The following is a 22,500-nucleotide window of genomic DNA, read 5'->3' as shown; positions in this document are numbered from 1 at the left end:
ATTGGCACTGTACGTGAATTGCCATGACTAATCTTTCTGACACCTTACATACAAGATCAAGAGAAAATGGGAAATGTATGTTGGCCTACACCCACTTAAAACAAACATCAGTATCGTGTGACAGAAATGGTTTCGTTTAGTTTCATATTCGGTTTGTTTAATAATAACACTGTAAGTAACCCTCTTTACTAGCAGTCTCCAACGAAGTCACTGGCAATGTAACAGCCTTCTCGAGTACAAGCAGTAAGAAATCTTTAAGTTAAATTCCAAAATCCAAACTTTGGGGCCGCAACCTGTGATGTTCAATGTTAAATCTTGAATCAAAGTTTTAATCCCAAAGCAGAGCACATGCTTTACCTATCTTCTTTATGGTTCACACTGTACTTATGAGTCATAGGTTTCTGACTAAAAAGTATCCCTAGGAACACACTGTCATATCAGCCTCAGTGCCGGTAGGATACTTTCTCCCTGTAATAATGATCTTCCTCGTTGTACTCCCTTTGTAAATCTTTAATACTACAACACTAGATCAGCTGTACCTAAAGATCACAATGTACTCACTAACCCTTGAACCCACCATATACCTACTAACCCCAGAACCCACTATGTACCCACCAATCCCACGCCCCGCAGTACACAAAGGAAAGAAGAGGGTAAGAGAAGGTACGTGAAGAGCAGCTGCTTTCCTCCCTACCCCCCTCGACTGACCCGGTCAACAAAGATGTGAAACAAGATCTTGCCTCTCCCAGCCCGGTCTCTTCTGCGGCGGGGTGGGTGGAGGAAAATAGGGGTACCGGTGGGGGTGGGAGGCATGGGGAGGGATAAGAGGATATCTTTGTTTTACGGTGTATATAGCTTCACTTCACTCGTTTCAGGGGCAGTTTCGGTATCTTGCTCTTATAAATAAAACAAATGAAACTAACATCACCATGGTAATATGACCAGGATTTTGTATTGGGTGCACCTCACTCTTTCCCTAGACTGAATACTTTTGAACGGAAAACTCAGGCTAAACTAAGGAGAAACCCTGATGTACTAACGTCATAAGGAATATACCCCCAGCCTACAGTGAATCATGAAGAAAGGCATGAACTTGCTCCTTCTGGGGTTTCCTGTCAACTTTAGGTTTGGCTAGTCGCCCTCAGGGGTCAAACATCGTACCGGATGTTAGGTTCGGACAATTTTCCAGCTACGTCAAAACCTCACGACTTTGGACTTTCCCTCGCCAGTCCATACATCCGCTGTGTCGGTTAATTAAATGTAGCGAAATGAACTTGTGGGAATGTAGTGATCTTTTTTCTTATGTTAGGGTACGGCTGATCTGCTGAACAAGAATTGGAGTATATGTTAAGCCCGAGGTAAAATTGCACGATTTTCCCAAATTTTCCGTCCTATGACGCAGCCTTGGCATCAGGTGGTGTGCGGTGCTAAGGAGCGAAATAATGTGCAGCTGAAATTTTAGAGGCAACCTAGTATATACTCGGAATGCACTTTTAAACAACATTAATATTCTCCACATAAAGCAAAAATGTCGTTGAAGACCATGACCGGATAATTTTGGGTGTTTTAACACTCCAGTTCTACATGTATAAAAAAAAATATTTCAAAACTAACTGACCGCGTGAAGTTGTGTGCGGGCACTTGGCGTCTTCCAGACACCGATGGGTTTCCATGGGTCAGCTTACAGCATCCTGTCTTTTTAAAATCAATTACTCACTCCCCATATCTATGACCTACACCTGTGGTGGCTCAGATGGAGGATACTTAAAAAAGTAATGCCTATTTTAGCGTAAAAAATAAGAGGTCAGCAGTACCCTTGATGATGCTACTGCAGTAGACATGAAGTAACAAAAAGGATTTCATCATCAACAAAGCTGTCAAGAGTGTATCCGGAAGGCTCTCGCATTTCCCTTGTGAGCTTCGTTTTAGTGTGACGTTGAGAGTGAGTCAACCTCCTTCCTGCACAGCGACAACTTTCTTCCGGTGTATTTTACCGTCCCAGTCCATCCATGTCACTATGCTATGTCTTACTGATTCAGATTAGCCGAATGTCACGACTACTCTCATATTCTACTAAACATTAATTTTCATCATGTTTATGCCCCTCCCCAAAAGCACGAGTGGCTTTTGAATTGGGATTGAGCGAGGCGCGTGGGACTGGCTGGCGAGCGCACTAGTTCCCTCAGCGCAAGGTTCGGTCTACGCAGCGGTTGTCTAGGGGAATTTTACACGCTGTGGGGGAATTCTCGGGGCAGGCTGCGTTGCTAGGGACGATAACCAATTAATTGCTATTTGAGTATTCGGCGTATCACATTCACTTGTCTGTACGAAGTTGTGTGGTTATGATCCTTTGTGTAGTTACAATAGTAATGTAAAATAGTATCAACATAATCATAATCATAGAAAGGCCGAAAACTTGTAACCCACATTTTCTTCTGCTTAAACTTTTTTTTCTATTACTTTAGGGATTGTTGATTATTTTAATTTCTGATTATGTTCATATATTTGAGATTTTCATTTTCAAAATTATAACAAAATGAAAACGAAACGAAAAGCGCATATCTGTGTCAGAAATAAAGAGAATGAGAGAGCGACAACGGAATGGGTCGTGCCTAGGGAAATTTTCCGTCCGCGGGGGAACTTGTTAAATGGCGTTGTGTTGTTGGCCGAGTCACTTCGTGCTCTCCAATCCGTCTTCAATGACACAATGAGCAAAGGCATAAGGAACTTGGTGTCGAAACGAAAGAGAAGATTCAAAGAAGATGGGTACGACTTGGATCTTAGCTGTATCCTTTTTGTTTATCGTGGCGTGGAGTGACGGCAAGAGACGAGTGTTAATGAGAGTGACAGAAGGCCAGGGTGGTGATGACAGGCCTCGGGAGGACCTGACTTTCCACTGCGAGGCAATTTCGTGTTCCACCCCTTCAGGAGGTGCGTTGCTAACGTGCCCGAGGAATATCTTGCGCTCGAGTGGCCCTTGGATGTGGAAGGAGGTTTTACAGGGAGGAAGTGACAGTGGTTTTAGAGAGGGACCGCTTAGCCTTGAGGAAGTGTTCCAAGAGTTTTGAAGTCCTTAGAGGAGGAGGTTTCGGGGCCTTCGTCGTGATTTGTGCATTGGGGTCCTCTGCCATCACGCCCATGCCATTGTCCGTGCTATTACCATATTATACTGCGTAATTATTTCTGTTATCATAATTATTTTATTATAATTTTTATTATTCATATCCCATACTGCTTGATTATTACTGTGATTCATTGCTGGTATTATTTCATCACGAAAATGTTATTCTTACTGTGTTATACTATTGTCAGTGTTTGTGTTGATAGTATTTTGATTGTGTGTATTGCAAGAAAAGTAAATTGTGTGGCTCAGTCTTGTTGGGTGAGTGAGAAGTATAAATTTTTTTCTTTGCTCTTTATTTGATAAGTATTTAATTTTTTATTTGAGGCTGATTTGCTGATCAGTGTGTTTTAATTATGCATCATGAGGCAAAGTGAATAGTTTTACAATTCATCTTGTGAATGCTAAGTTTTGTGATGTGAAATTGTTTAAATTGATAAGAAGTATGTACAACATAATCATGGAAAATAAGTACGAAGTCAACTGCTTTGTGGAAAGTTGACTGTATATGGTTATAGTGGAGTTGACAACAGTGGAAATTAGTGACATACTTATGAATATGGAATGAAGCGAGGTCCTACAGTTTCGATTTGAAAAATGAGGTCACCAGTATTTGTGTCTAACATGAGAGTGCAGTCCATGTTAAAATGTAGTAAGTTTATCCATTTTTTATTTATTTTTTTATTTGTTGAGTGGTTCTTGTTGATTTAATGAGAAATATATCTACTAAATTATTACTATATTCTTGATTTTTATTTTTGATAGATGCCAAAAGTTAGAATGAACAGAAAGGGACGGTGAATTATTACTGGAGGGTAGAGCACATAATTATCTGTTGTTTTTGAGTAAAGCACATGTTCAGTTGATAGTTTTGATATGCTATAACATTATTTTCTCTGATAGTTTCCTATTGAGAGAGGGAGAGTTAACAACAAATATATAATTTTCTAATTTTCTGAAAACTAGCATACCATAGAAGAAATGGAAAATGCAGTTTATTGAGTTATTATTTGTAATTTTTTTTTAGCTTGTCAAGTAATTTTGAAATGTTATTATATATAATTTTTCTTCATATTTGGTACTTTTAGAATTACAGTTCTGAACTAAGGTCTATTCATCAACTACTCATTTCACTTTTAGTGTTCTGTGGAATTTCTGTTTATGAAGAAGAGTAGGGTAGTAGGGGAATGCAGAGAAAGAGAAAGAAAATATGTAGCCAAAAATTTGTGGTGTGTATTAAGGTGTGGTAGGAAGGGTGTAGCTCCTAGTAAGGAATGGTGTCACCTGCTTTAAGATTTAAGATTGGTTTCAGGCAGTGTCGTGCTGCCTGTGGAGCTTGATCAATAATGGTGATCAGCACATCATGAATTTTACAGTACTTGTTTAGGTATCCATTTCCCAATGGGACAGACAACTCTTATGAATATTGTATATTTTGGTATTCTAGTATCCTCTTTAAAGAGAGAACAGAGAGGCCCTAATTAATTTCAGTGTAGATAAAATTTTAAGTCAGAGAAGTATTGTATTTTATTTTTCTAATAGTTTTCTCCTTACTGAAAGCTTTTATTTCCTTGCACTGCCTTTGGTAGTGGTATGGGAGTGTTATAAAGGATATGTTAATTAACACTGATTAAGGTAGTTGGCTGAGAGCAACCACAAGCAATGGCAATTTGTTCAGTTGTCATCTTACTTTGGGTTCGTGATTGTTCGTAAAATGGAACTGTATGCTTAAAGACCACTTGATACACCTGAATGCTCTAGTAGTTTGGTAATAGTTTAAGTTTAAGGCTATCAGTGGAGTAGCAATATGCTGCAAATGTTATTAGGTATGTTGCATAGGACCTTAATCTACTTCATAACAGAATTATGGTACTGGGCTAGGTTTTGAGGTATTAAAAATAATGATAATTTTCATTTAAATGTGTTGTATCAGTATTTCATAGGACCCTGGCATTGGAGCTGTTGTAACTACCACTGCCATTATCATTGCCATTACTATTACCATAACCATTACTATTACCATCATCACCTTGCCATTTCCATTGCCATTACTATTAACTTCATTACCACTACCTTTATCATTATGGGAATGTTACTTTGGTAGTGATAGTCATGATGGTGGTAATGTTGGTAGTAATGATGGTGGTAGTGGTGGTGGTAGTAGTAGTAGTAGTAGTAGTAGTAGTAGTAGTAGTAGTAGTAGTAGTAGTAGTAGTAGTAGTAGTAGTAGTAGTAGTAGTAGTAGTAGTAACAGCAGTAGTAGTAACAGCAGTAGTAATAATATTATTATTATCTCTATTATTATTATTATAATTATTAATATTAGTAGTAGTAGTTGTAATAGTAATAGAAGTAATGAGTATTGTTATTATTGTTATTATTAATAGTAGTAGTAGTAGTAAGTAGTAGTAGTAGTAGTAGTAGTAGTAGTAGTAGTAGTAGTAGTAAGTAGTAGTAGTAGTAGAAGTGGAGGTGGTGTTGCTTGTTGTGTCAGTAGTACTAGATGTAGAATTGATAGTGGCCAGTTCATGGGATTAATAGCTGCTCTTTTCACAAGAATAATGGAATGATTATGATAATGATATGAATGAAAATGAAAAGAAAAAAATATCATAATATTAATGAAGATGATAATGGTGCTAGCATAATGATGACAATAGTAATAGAGGTAATGATAATGATAGTCATAATGATAGTCATAATGATAGTCATAATAACAGTCATAATAACAGTAATAATGATGATAATGATGCAGGTAATGATGATGATGATGATGATGATGATGATGATAATAACATTAATAATAACAACATTAATAATAATAACATTAATAATAATAATAACAATAACAATAATAACAATTTAAAAAATCATAGTAATAGTGGTTATGATAGTGATGATGATAATGATAGTCAATAATCATAATCATAATAACAGTAATGATTATAGTAATGATAATGGTGAAGGTAATGATAATGATAAGATAAAAACAATAAGGATAATGATGATGATAGTAATAATAATATTAATAATGATTATAATAGTAATGTTGATAATGATAATGATAGTAATGATTATAATAGTAATGTTGATGATAATATGTATAATGATAATGTAATAATGATAATAATTATTGAATAATAGTAATTATGATATATATAATAATGATATGATAATGAAGATAAAATGATAAAATATGAAAATATATGATAGTAATAATGATAATAAAGTAATGATAGTATTAGTATATAAAATGGTATGATATAATGATAATATATGATAGTTGAGTAATAATGGAATGATAATATAAGTGTGAATAGAATAAAATTATATATATTAATAATAATAGGTAATTGATGATATGAAGTTAATGATAATAGTAAAATGTAATATAGAATAATTGATATGGATAATTATAATAATAAGGTAATGATATGATAATTGTGTATATGGAAAGAAATTATGATATCATTATAAAGTATTATGATATGTTATTTATATGAATATGATACATTAATTATATGATGTATATGATATTTGATATTATTATTGTAATACAATTATTATCATTATTTATATTATATTATATTATATTATATTTTATATTAATTATTATTATTTTATTTTATTATAGTATTATTATGATATTATTTTATTATTATTACTGTATATCAATTTATTATTTATTATATTGTTGATTTTATGTATATGTGTATTTTATGTGTTATATGAAATGTGATATAATGAATATTAAATTTTATTTTATTTTATTTATTATTAATTACTAATATTATCATTAATTTATTATTTATATATTTACTTGTTATGTTATTTTTTTGTATATTTATGTTATTTATCTTTTATTTTATTGTTTATTTTTTATTTTATATTAATTTTTATTTTATTTTATTATGAATGTTATTGATTATGATATTTTATTGTTAATTTTTTTATTATACAGTTTTTTATTCATTTTTATATGTTTTATTTATTTTATTTGTTATTTTATTTATTTATATTATTTATATTTATTTATTTATTTATGTTATTTTATTTTATTTTTATTTTATTTTATTTTATTTTTATTTTTTTATTTTTTTATTTTTATTTTTATTTTTATTTATTATTTTTTATATTATATTTTTATTTTTTATTTTTTATTTATTATTGTTATTATTTTTTTGTTATTATTATTTTATTCTATTTTTTATTTTTATTTTATTTAATCTTATTCTTTCAAATTTATTTATTTTTATTTTTTATTTTTATAATTTTTTTTTTATTAAAAAAAAAATAATTTAAATTTTATTTTATATTATTATTTGTTTTATTTATTTATTTATTTTGTTATATACTATCTCTTTTATATAATTGATTATTTACTTTATGTCATTGTATATTATTATTATTATTATTGTTATTGCTATATATTATATCAACTGTTTATTATTTGTTTTGTTTTATTTTTATTTTATTTTATTTATTTCGTTATTATTATTTTATTATTATTATTAGTTAGTTATTATTATTATTATTATTATTGTTATTATTATTATTATTTTTGATATTATTAAATTAATGTTATCATTAATTATTAATTATTATTGATCTAAATATTGATATTTTTGATATTGATGTATATTATGGATATTGTTATTAAAATGATAATGATAATGATATTGATAATAATGAGAATGATGATGATAATATTAGTATTGCAATGAGAATTATTAGTATTGCAATGATAATAATAGTAATAATAATAATAATAATTATTATTATTATTATTATTATTATTATTATTATTATTATTATTTTATTATTATTATATTATATTATATACTACTATCTATTACTACTACTACACTACTTACTATCTTTATTATACTTACTACTATACTATGACTATACTAGATGACTAGACTATGACTACGACTACACTACGACTAACTACATGTTTGTTTATTGTATTATATATTATATTATATTTTTTGTGCTGTGTAATGATAAAAATATAATATATTTTATGATTATGATTATATATATTATTATATTTATATTATAGTTATTGCATATTAATTTAGTATATGATTATAATGGTATATCGATATATATATATGATAAATATTGATCCTATATATTATATATATGTCTGTCTATTGTCATTATTGTATTATATATTATAGTTGTATTATTTATTATTATTATTATTATTATTATTATTATTATTATATTATTATTATTATTATTATTATTATTATTATATGTTATTATATAATTATTATTATTATAATATATTATATAAATTAATTATTTATTATTTTTTGATATAATATTAATGATCATTATAGTATATATTTAATAATATTATGATTTGTATAGATACAATGTATAGATTATGATAAAATATTGATATTTATTGTATATATTGTTGTATATTATGATTATTGTTTATCATTGTTATATTTATTATGTAATATAGTTCATTTGATATATATAGTTATTATTATTTATTATTATTAATTATTATTATTATTATTATTATATATATTGTATGTTATATTATCATATATATTATGCATAATTATATATATTATATATGTTAGTATATATTATTATTACATTATTATATTATTATTATTGTATATTAATATATTAGTTTTAGTTGTTCATTGTTATTGATATAATATGAATATATTATATGTAATAATTTTATTTATATTAATATATAATGGGTGTTGTTTGTTGTTTTGTTTTGTATTTGTTTTGTATATGTTGTAGTTTGTGTTCATGTGTATTGTTTTGTTTGCGTGTTTGTGTTGTGTGTGTGTGTGTTTGTGTTTGTGTTTTGTGTTGTGTGTAGTATTATGTTATGTTTATGATTATATTATATTTGCATATTATTTAGTTATGTATGGTATGTTATGTATTATGTATGTATGTATGATTGATATATGTTATTGATTGTAATATTATGATATATTATTGTTATTTTATGCTATATTTTATTATTATATATTTTATATTTATTAATTTTTATTATATTATATATTTACTTATATAATGATAATATATAATGATAGCATAAATATAATATGATATATGATAATGATGATATGATGAGATGATAATGATATTATGTGTATGTGTTAGTGTTTTTTGATGTTAGTGTTGATTGTTTATGTGTTATTATAATATTATTATATATAATTATTATTATTATTATTATTATTATATATTTTATTATTATTATTATTATTTTTATTATTATTTATGATAATGATAATGATATATAATGTAAATATTAATAATATATATGATAATACTAATAGATAATATAATAATGATATATTTATATTGTTTATTGTTATTATTATTGTATTGTTATTGTTATGTTATTGTTATTGTATTATTATTGTATTGTATTTTATTGTATTTATTTGTATTGTATTTTATTTTTTATGTATTTATTTGGTTTTTTGTGTTTGTGTTTTGTTTGTTGTGTATTGTTTGTTGTTATTGTTATTGTTATTGTTATTGTTATTATTGTTATTATTGTTATTGTTATTGTTATTTTGCTGTGAACTATTGTTATTATTATAATTGTATTTATAATTATATTAGTAAGGATAACAGTAAAAGTAATAATAATGATGATAAAGGTAGTAATGATGTTACTGATAATGATAGTGATAGTGATAATGATTTATGTATTATATGATGATGTATGATATGATTTATTATTAATTATATTATTATTATTATTATTATTATTATTATTATTATATATTATTATTATATATTATTATTATTTTATTATGTAAATTATGTATGTTATTGTTATTGTTACTGTTATGTTATGTATGTTAGTTATGTGTATCTTGTCTAGTATCTTGTTATTATTATCTATTATCTATTATGTGTATTATTATTATTATATTATTATTATTATTATTTTATTATTTATTATTATTATTATATTATTTTATGTATGTTATTTGTATTTTTATGTTATTTAGTTATATTATATTATTTATATTATATGTTATTGCTGTGTTATTGTTATTATTATAATTTTATTATATATTATTATTATTATTAGTTATTATAATATATATAATATTGTATGTACTGTTATTATGTTGTATGTTTATGTTGTATTGTCTTACTGTTTATTATTTATTATTAGTTAATTATTATTGTTATTGTTATTATATATTATATATGTATTATTATTGTATTATATTTATTGTATTATTATATTGTATTATTATTATGTTATTATATATATTATTATTATTTTATTTTATTATTATTTATTGTATTGTTATTGTTATTATTTTATTGTTATTATTATTATTATTATTATTATTTATTTATTTATTTTTTATTATTATTTTATATTAATATTATTATATATATATAATAATAATAATAATAATAATAATAATATATATAATATTATATTATTAATTAATATAATAATTAATTATTATTAATTATTATTATTATTATTTATTATTTTTATTATTATTATCATTATTATTATTATTACTATTAATATATTATTAATAATATCATTATCATTATTACTATTACTACTATTATTATATTATTATTAATATCATTATTATTAGTAGTAGTTGTAGTAGAATTGTTATTTTTGATTTTGTTATCAATGTTGTTATTATTATTGATTTATAAAGTGTAGAGGTGTGTATATGTCCCAAGTTTCTAGAACCCTGGATCTTGAGTAGGCCAGGTGTGTATCAGGAACTCAGGAAATAGGAGAGCCTGGCTGAGCATTCCAGTAAGAGAGTCATTGAGTTTCCGCTGTCAACCATTCAGGACTCGTGGCTGGTTACGAGATGTTCCTACTGATGACCACTTAACATGTGGCGTTTGGATGTGGCTTGACTCAACCAGGGTAGTGTGTGTAGTGTGTGTTGTGTGTAGGCTAGGGGTCCATGGCTACTAGAGTACTCCCCTTTCAGTGAGTAATTTATGTGGGTGAGTGACTCACTTTACGGGTCACATCGACTAGGTTTATCTATTAGGAATCATTTGTGTGGGCTATGAGTTCCTCAACGTGATGGCTGGTAGAGTAGTGTTGTGTTTGAGTTGTGTGAGCCAGGGAGACTTTGTGGAGGACAGTAGTTGTTCTTGCTTGATGGCTTCTTGGTGTGGATTTGTGTATCTGTCTTGAGTTTCTAGAACCTTGGATTTTAAGTGTATCAGGAATGGGAGAGCCAGGCTTGAACAGTCCAGTGGAAGAGGTTTGAGGTGTCTGATGTCAGTCAGATGCCAAATTCTTCATATTTCATATCTGTAATATTGTACCAAGTTTTCCTCTAGCTTTTCCTTAACAAGTTAAACCAGATATCACAGATCGACTTATTGCAATGGGCTTCCCTGCTCAGAAGTTGGAGGGTGTGTACAGAAACCATATTGACGATGTTTCCCGCTTCCTAGAAGAGAGGCACAAGGACCACTATAGAATATATAATTTGTGAGTATTGAGCCATTGATATTTTTGTTATTATTTTTTTTTTTTATAAATTGAAGGATTTGTTTCAAAAAATATATGTAGACTATTTATATATATATACTTCCACATATTTTATATGATATGTATGGTTATATACTAGTTTATATTAATATGTTAACCCAGAGCTGATGGGCATGGCATGTACGTATATGCCCTGCCCACTGTGAGTTTACTTTATTAATTGTTTTTACACATAGATAGCTACACTTGTACTAAGTCACCAGTGAGGCAATTACGAATACTGCCTGTCTTGCCTGTTTACCCTTTTCCTTGGTCTTCGAAAATATTATTATATTGCTGTTACTAATATCAGTAACAGTATAGTAATTATAATGTCTATAAAAAGAATAACACCATCAATATTCATAGCATTCATAGCAAATTCAAGGAAAGGTGAAATCAAGTAAGGTCACAAAGGCTACTAATTGACTCCTTTGTGGCTAAGCACTTGCAGAGCCATCTATGTGCAGAGACATTTCATTTCATTAAAAAAAAAAAAAAAAAAAAAAAAAAAAATTGTAATAATGTACTATGTGTTATGTGTTAATTATGATTTAGAATGAAAACAATAGTAATAGCTGATTGCATGAGATTAGGAAAATAAAATTTTGGTTGATTTTTACTGGTGATAGTGCTATAAAAGTTTGAGACTTGTTAGTCATCATATATTTGCATTTCAGGTGCTCAGAAAGAAATAGATCGTATGATGTCACAAGATTTCACAATCGGGTCAGAAATTTCCCTTTTGCTGACCATAACCCACCACCTCTGATTGACATTGAGCCGTTATGTAAAGACATGGCGGACTGGTTGGCTGCAGACTCAAGGAATGTGGCTGTTGTACATTGTAAGGCAGGAAAGGTAAATATTATTGGATTGTTACTAATCAGATTTTTAAATTGTGCTTAATTTTTTTTACATTTTTTTTATACTGAGCATAAGTTTACAGATTAGTCACAGTTACTAGCTCCTGTGTGTATTGTTGTAGACGACCTTCTTAATATATATATATATATATATATTTATATATACATACATACGTACATAAATATATATATATATAATACATACTATACATAATATACATATCATATTAATACATAAATATATAATATCATATATATATATATATATATATATATATATATATATATATATATATATATATATATATGTATAATATTTATTATATATATTATTCTTATATGTCTTTAATTTATATATTTGTCATATGATATCATATTATATTTAATAAATAAACATAATATTTATATTTATTATGCATATAAAAAGATACTATTATTATTTGCATATCATATATATGCTCTATCCTTACTTCTTCCATACTTATGCAAGAACTTACTGATTTTATGATAATTTTACATATGAAAGTAAGATACAATTTTAATATATTTATATCTATAAATGTATGTTTGCATATATATTAAAATTTTGTATTGACATCTCAAATAGTCATATATACGATACATATATCTTACTTAAAACATATTTCCATAGATAGCTATGAGCAAGAATGTAACTTTATTTATTAATATACCTATAAAGATATTACTATATGAAACTAGTCAACTAAACTATTAATTAATAATCAATAGATGCATAGGTAACTTATAATACATATCATAGTAAATTGATTAGTACATATTTTTATGCTTTTATATTATAATATATTTTTAGCATTGTCTATTAAGAAATTCTATACATAATTCAACATATCGTAATGAAATTATCATTCATATGACATGTATCATTACATACTACATATAATATATACTATATTTACATATAATACAAAGTGATTAATGATCTTTTTTAGACAAAACTCTTATACTCTATACCTATATAATGTTTATTTCTATTATACAACATATCATACTCATACTTTATATTTTATGCACTTAGAGGGTTAGTTTTCAGTACTGGTAATATATTGTATACTTACCAATACATTACATGACTATACAAGCAAGCTATACAAAAATGTAATGATACATTTTATTTTACATAATAGTATTAGATTCATATGATTTGATAATAAATAATATTTTACTCATTATCTAATGTGAATGACATATAGTGAAAAAGTAAGAATACATACTGAATGAAATCATTTTCTCTGAGATTTAGTATCTACACAGTTGAATTTGCAATAAAATTAAATGTTCTATTTACTACTATGAAAAAAATGACTGAGTTATATTGTTCAACTGAAAATAATTTATATGATTATAGATATGATTTTTGAGAAGAGTGTGCATATTTTGCAAATTCTATGGTGTATCTTATTGCATAAAATGTGTGATTATTTTCCAGATCAAGTAATTTATAGATTTCTAATTTTCCTTTCTTAAATTTATTGTTTATATTTTACATACTTTTAGAATTTCTTGGTAAAAAGTATAACATAGATAATATTTATGATTCTAAGTGCAAATCATGTTGTTACAGAATTTCGATATGTAAAAAAACTCTATGATTGCTTTTTTCTTAGCATACATCTTAAATATTCATATGTGTACTTATGCAAATAAGAAAATATATCTTTAATTTATATACATGGCAGTTTTCTGTGGCAGTGATGAAATGACAACCATTTTAGAGTTTCAATCGAATCAGCAAGATAGTCATCTTGTTTTATATGATGAATACATACTGATTGATAAAATATGTCTGGTTGAAAGAATAGTTGTCTCATATAGAAACAGAAAGCAAGAAGTTGAATTTTAGCAAGTAGAATTGATCAATAGTCTATTTTTACACTTAGTAGAAATAGATATATGAGCTTACCCTTAGTATCACAACAACTATATTTTGTTTTATCTACCACATCAATCAATCTTTTTTATTCAGTGAACATCTGCATTATTATTTCAAATCACATGGAATAAGTCATGTAATATTTCAATGCATAAAAATGTGAATTTTTTTCATTGATTCAAGTCATATGTTATTATCTATTTATATGAAGAAATACTTATTTTTGTATCTGGATTTTTATACTTATTTAAAAAATTAGCAGTTGCAATGTATTTAGAAAAAGAAAAATTTTCAAATAATAAAATATAGTTTAATTCCATATTTTTACTACAGTTTCAAACTGAAATAATTGTATTTTAATGATCATTTTTTTTTACATGTCTTATTAATCTAATTTGAATCAATTTTAATGAAGAAAATGATACCAGTAATTTGAATGATTCATTATTAAAATAATTTGCATTGTATTGGCGTATACACAAATGCTTAAAGTATTTCATTCAAGGCTGGTAGTTCACAGTGGCTTACTCTTCAGCTGCAAATAAGAAAGAAAAAGTATCACTGTATGAAGAGAGTGTGGACCTAAGGCATCAGAACTAGGAACAAGAGAAATTGAAGATATAGATGGTAGTTAGTGTGAATTAGTCTAATTTCAGGAAGTATGGTTATTGAATCTAATGAGCTTGTGAGTTAAATAAGATTGTCATTTTTGTTTTCACGTCAACTAAATGTAAATATCTTATCATATCATACTTTCAACATATCATCATACTTTCTCAACATTAACAGTCTCAGCATTTCATACTCACACTACAAGCTTTAAATAATGCCCATAAACTCCATCTCATACAACATAAATTAAAAGATTTCATTTCATCTTTGACTATTTCACTTGAATTTACCATATCATAGAAAGAAATTGTTTTATGACGTATTTTTATCTATATTTCAAAATAAAGAATTGAATTTTATTTTTTTTTTTGCAAAGTAAAGATGATTTTTTAAGTATATAAATTATAGATTCTATTTAGAGAGGTTAAATATATTTATTTGCAATTATAATTTATGAAAAATTTTGATTTCAATAATAAAATATATCTACTATCACATCAATCCTATCAAAAAAAAATAATAATTTTCTCAGATTCGTTTGATAATAAAAAGGTCTACTGATATTTTTAAAGTGCATAAGAGTAAAAACTAAAGATTTAATTTTTTTTCACACATTATTTCTTATACTAATAATACATTTTTCTACTCGACATTACACTTATATTCATATAACTAATTATATAACAAAATAATATTCAATAGCAATAAAACTATCAATAATAAAGTATACACATATAATAAATATTATTATATATATATATCATATATAATATATATATAATATATATATATATTAATATATAATATATTATATATATGCATTATATATTTATGTATAATATATATTATATTATCATAATATTTATATCGTACTACATAAATTATATTTTATAATATTAATATATACATATATATATATATAAATAAATACATAATACATAATAATAATAATATATAATATATATATAATACATACATATATAATACATAATATATAATAATAATATATCATACATTACATAATTGTTATAATATTAACATTATGATATAATATATATATATATATATATATATATCATATATATTTTATATATATATATATATAATATATAATATATATGTATATATCTATATTACATATATTATGTATATATATATAATATATATTATATATATAATATTATATATATATATATATATATATATATATATATATTATATATATATATATATATATATATATAATATATATATATATACATATATAATATATAATATAATATTAATATATAATATATATATATATATATATATATATATATATATAATTATATATATTTTTATATATATATATATAATATGTATACATATAAATATAAATAAATACACATATATGTATATATACATATACATTCATATATACATTCTTATATATATATACATATATATACATACATATATATACATTCTTGTATACATTCTTAATATACAAATATACATATATACTTATATATATATACATATTATGTAAATTATTTATTTTAGTACTACCTTTTTTGGGTGATAACAGTTTAAAGATTTAATTTTTAAAATAGATTTTCAGTATATTAGGTCAATATATATTTATATATTTTTATAAATCATCAGCAATAATTATTTTTTGCTTCAACTTACTTCTTGCATGCATTTTTCATTAACTTTCCACTTGTATGAAAGATGATGTAATATGTGATACATATATACTAATATATAGATTTTCTCTCTCTTAACAGGACAAGCTGTTCAGTGCTTGGCTAAATACGCACTTTATATTTGAAGAAGGAAAGAAAGTAACCAATGGGTGTCAGATAACAGCATCAGACCAAAATAATCACAACAACACTTGCAACACACAAAATAGACACAGGTAAGGAAGTTTATATGTTTATATTTAGACTTTTTTCTTTATAAATTGAACTATGTACTATTGAAAGGTAGCCAAAGTCCTGAAAACCGTTTTAGTAATTCATTTTGATCTCAATATATATATATATATATATGCTTGTGTATGGTAGAGATTGGATACAATGCCAAAGAACGTTTTCTCATAGTTTAAGTTACTTTTTTGGTCAAGTTAATTTGTGTAATCAAGACAATTGTAATTAGATTATAGATATTTATTTGTTTTATATTTCCTTGGGTAATTGGATGTGCTAAGGTTTCAATATCACTTACGCCTAAGACTTACATATTAAAGTCTTTGTATAGGAATAAACTCCTATATCTGTAGTTACATTATATCTCATTCCAAATACAATTAGATATTTACAGGTGCTTACATTTTTTGGATATAAATAGATATGATTAGATGTTGAAAAAAATAAGTATACAGAAATTTATTTGTGAATATTTACACATCATACATGTTGTACATATCTTTTGATATATTCTGATTTTCATATTGTTGATTGCCTTAACCATAAATACTGTTTAATCAGATATTATGTACAAATTAACTGTATCTTTGGAGCTATTAATCCATTTCTGCAAGTAGTGATCAATTGAAGTATTTTGCATACTTTAGCAATTATAATGCAGTTGTAATGTATGAACTTTTTGTCTACATTATTATGTTATTTTCTGTTAGATGATAGAGATCTGGCAGAGAAGTAGGAAGCCAGAATAGTTTACTAACTACTGATTGGCTGACTGATGGACCTGACTGACCAAAACTTGCTCACTCACTCACTCACTCACTCACTCACTCACTCACTCACTCACTCACTCACTCACTCACTCACTCACTCACTCACTCACTCACTCACTCACTCACTCACTCACTCACTCACTCACTCACTCACTCTCTCATTCTCTCCCCCTCCCCCTCTCCCTCCCCTCTCCCCTTCCTCCTCCCTCCCTCCCTCCTCCTCCCTCCTCCCTCCTCCTTCCTCCATCCCTCCCTCACTCCCTTTCTCCCTCCCTCCTCCCTCCTCCCTCCCCCTCTCCCTCTTCTCCCTCTCTCCCTCTCTCTCTCCCTCCCCCTCTCTCCCACTCACTTTCCCTCAATCCCTCCCTCTTCCCCTTCTTTCTTCTCCTTGCCTCCTCCATTTCTGATCATTTTTCCCTCATCTCTTTATTCTTTCTCTTTCTCCCTTACATACATGAGTAATAAAAAAAAAAAAAAAAAAAAAAAAAAAATATATATAATATATATATATATATTTTATATATATATATATATATATATATATATATATATCTATATATATATATATATATCTGTCTAAATATATATATAACAAAGACAAGTAACATCAGGTGGAGCACATAATGACTGTACTTTAATTGATTTGATTTCTTTTGTGAAAAAAATTAAAATTTACATAAATATTTTGCAGCTTCTGAATGAACTTCAGCAATATTTTTAACCCTTCTCATTATATTAATGACTTTCCCCTCAATTACCTCGTCCTCTGTTGAACGTTTTATTGAGTAGCATTCTTGGTCTGCACTTGCTCTTGCTAATGGGAGGGAGATGTCTAGGAAGATGTAAAGGAATGACAAAAGCATGCTGTGGATTGTTCACATGTACACCCACCACTCCTGGCAGGTTGCTTTTATGATTAGTAGATGTGCACTTGTTTTATGTACTCCAGTGTTTCCTCTTTTTACACTGTTGTTTGAATAACTGAGGCTGTAGAATTGAGGGGAAATATGTAATTAGTCATTGTCTCTTTAAGTGCACAGATAGAAGGTACTCTACAGTCTTTTGCCAGAAAAAAAAATCAAATTGGAGTAACATGTATTCACTTAAAAGTCTTATATGAACCTTTAATGTTCTTACGTGATTAGTTATCAGCTTTTAAGGTTGCTTAAATTGTTTGTTTAGAAAGTAATATAATGATTCTTGTAAATTATGATTTGACATATCTGTTACGCATTTTTTGATCAAAGGTTAATAGTTAAGGAATATGTATGGAACACTGAATATCTAAATGAAGAGAAATGTGTTTGATTTGGTTGAAAGTTAGAAAATAATAATATATATATATATATATATATATATATATATATATATATATGTATTATATATATATGTATATATATATATTATATATTATATGTATATATATATATATATTATATATATATAGTATATATATAATAGTATATATATAATAATATATATATATTATATTAATATATATATATATTATATATATATACTATATATAGTACTACATATATTATATATATATATATATATATATATATATATATATATATATATATATATATATATATATATATATATATATATATATTAATATATTATATTATATAGTATATATATGATATATAGTATATATATATATATATTCATAATATATATGATAGTATATACATATGTATATATATATATATATATTATTATATTTATTTATATATATATATATATATATTATTTATTATATATTATATATATATTATATATTATATTATATTATTATATAATTATTATATATATATATGTATATATATTATATATATATATGTATATATATTATATATGATATAATATATATATTATATATATAATATATGTATATATATATATATAATTATTATATATATATATATATTATATATTAATATATTATTATATATATTATATATTATATATATATTATATATATATATATATATATATTATATATTATATATATTTATATATATTATATATATGTATAATATGTATATATATATATATATGTATATATATATATATAATGTATATGTATATATATATGTATATGTATGTATGTGTGTCTATATGCTCACAAATGATCAAGAAATATAAATTTTATAATTAATGGAATCTAAAAAAAATACCATGAAAATTTATAATTTTCAGAATATCAGATACAGCAGAGGAAAGATTGACATTCTAAGATTTGTTTCTGTGTCTAGTAATATTCATTTATAATAGTCATTCAGTTAAGGAATGTCTCATAAGTAAAATGCTAGATGTTGATTTGTGTTTCAGGTAGATACAGAGAACCTTTTGGTGTAATCTATGGGTATTTTTCAGTCATCATGCCTATAGAAGTACATATGGCACTATAATATAGATTGCCTTACATTGATGGACTTTTGTTTAAGCATTACTTGCTCTAATTGCCTGTATATCACACATCACAGAGCATGCTTATGAGGCAGAGCGGGCTTTTTGGACAGGTCTGCGTGATAACCACTCTGATGTTATTTAGTTTCATAAGCAGGATAGAGCATTGATATGTGGAAGATTCATGTCCACTTTTGATATTGTGTATTGTACACTTGAAGTGCAGTGACATTGTTTTATCTGTTACTATACTCTAATTAATTTTCCACCCAAATTCAAGCTTTCACCAAATGCATACCCACATCCACACCCACACCCACAATCAAGCCAAAACCTAAACCCACACCCACAATCGAACCCAAGCCTACACTTAGATCAACAATCCACATTCACACTCACACCCATACCCATACCCATACCCATACCCATACCCATACCCATACCCATACCCATACCCATACCCATACCCATACCCATACCCATACCCATACCTACACCCACACCCATATTCACACTTATATCCACACCTATATTTACACCTATATCCACACCCACACCCATATCTACAACCATATCCACACCCACAACCATACTCATCCACACCTCCAGCCATTCCTGTACCCACCTTGCCACACGAAAGTAGTATACCAAAAGCAACTCTGTGTGCCATTATCCATATTGCAGAGAGACCAATATGCACAAGATATTGCTTATGCAAAACTAGAATATTCTATGAAGTGTAGTGTCAGCAGGAGTTTTAAGGGAGCCGTGTCTTTCCCCAAATCTTGAGATTGGCCTTGGAGATCTCAGATTAGGTGGTATGACAAGAATCATGGAGATCATTGTTTTGCTGATGGAAACAGAGAATTTTGATTTGATACTTTAGCTTAGTCTTTCATTAACATTTTGTTCTGATCTATTTTAGAGTTTGCAGTTGTCAGTGAGTGAGTGTGCATAACTTGACAGGCAATAAAAGTGTAATTATATTTTTATCAAGGGGATGTTGAGAAAGGAGACAGTGTGTATGATGTCTAAATGGCCTCTTCTCTGATAATTTTACAGTTTCTAAATAGTTATCAAATAGTTAAGCTTTGACATTTGCCTTTGAGTCTTTTTGAAGTCACCTCACATTTTCATACATCCATCCTCACCATAATGAAGAAAGGATCATATCATTAAAGGGGATTCTCCCCCCTATTGCAACTCTTGATTGAACCAGACATACCTATTTCTCCAGGTATTGGTAACCTTTTATTTATGCAGATCTTTTCATTATAGCATGCCTCATAGGGCATACCCATATGATGCACTAGATACCTGTACTCAAGCATCTGGAAAACTACTGTGCATGGTACAGCCATACATGTATCAAACATGCAAACATATTCACACACACACGCACACATACACGCACACACACGCACACGCACACACACACACACGCACACACACACACACACACACACACACACACACACACACACACACACACACACACACACACACACACACACACACACAAATTCTCTCTCTCTCTTCTCTCTCTCTCTCTCTCTCTCTCTCTTCTCTCTCTTCTCTCTCTCTCTCTTCCTCACTCACTCACACTCACTCACTCACTCACTCACTCACTCACTCACACACACACACACACACACACACACACACACACACACACACACACACACACACACACACACACACACACACACACACACACACACACACACACACCTATATGCATACAATGTTGAAGTATGCAGTATGTCCATGTATGTGTTATGGGCAGTAATATTCCCTTACACATGCATAAAGGAAGTTATTAGGCAAGTATTTGTTGGTCTGTGCAGAAGCAATAGTTTTCGCGTGGCGAAGCATGACAACTATAGGCGCAAGAGACGTGAGTCTGGTGATGTGAGGGCGCTCCCTGGAGGCCTCGGTTGTGGTGGTGGGGGCAGACAAGACTCATGTGAGAATGAGAGGCACATTCGAGGGGAGGTTGAGAGCAAGAGCCTTCCCACAGGCCATCTTACCCATCTTACTGATGAGGAGTGGACCCCTATTGGCAATCTCAGTCCCCCTCCACATCCCCGCCAGCAAAGTCGCCACCGCCGTCGCCACCACACCCAGCACCTCCCGTAAGGATGCTGACCCTCTCATGTGGTGTTTTTAACTGAACCCCATTTCCCATAAAACTAGATAATTAGAAAATATCTATGTCCTGTTCCAAACCCATACACTTCCAGGAGCCCATTCTTGAAAAAAATCCTTTCTTCAAATTAATGGTAATGTTTTATGGGACTGAGTTTTTTGTACTAAAAATTGTACATAAGCCTGATG

General features: G+C 27.4%; 1 protein-coding gene across 1 annotated transcript in view; it reads left to right on the top strand.

Moving 5' to 3' along the window:
* Window positions 1–2,536: 2,536 nt before the first annotated feature.
* The window catches only part of LOC119587467, a 37,915-nt gene continuing 17,951 nt past the window's right edge, over window positions 2,537–22,500 (top strand). Inside the window, exons 1-5 of the mRNA XM_037936198.1 lie at window positions 2,537–2,786; window positions 11,501–11,630; window positions 12,350–12,530; window positions 16,829–16,965; window positions 22,011–22,298. Of these exons, the coding sequence (XP_037792126.1) occupies window positions 2,537–2,786; window positions 11,501–11,630; window positions 12,350–12,530; window positions 16,829–16,965; window positions 22,011–22,298 (986 nt within the window). The remainder of the gene's footprint in view (window positions 2,787–11,500; window positions 11,631–12,349; window positions 12,531–16,828; window positions 16,966–22,010; window positions 22,299–22,500) is intronic.

This window comes from Penaeus monodon, chromosome 3, assembly GCF_015228065.2.
Source record: "Penaeus monodon isolate SGIC_2016 chromosome 3, NSTDA_Pmon_1, whole genome shotgun sequence".
NCBI classification, from domain to species: Eukaryota; Metazoa; Arthropoda; class Malacostraca; order Decapoda; family Penaeidae; genus Penaeus; species Penaeus monodon.
Note: the sequence above shows the minus strand (reverse complement) of the source record. Positions and strands in the feature narration are given on the sequence as shown.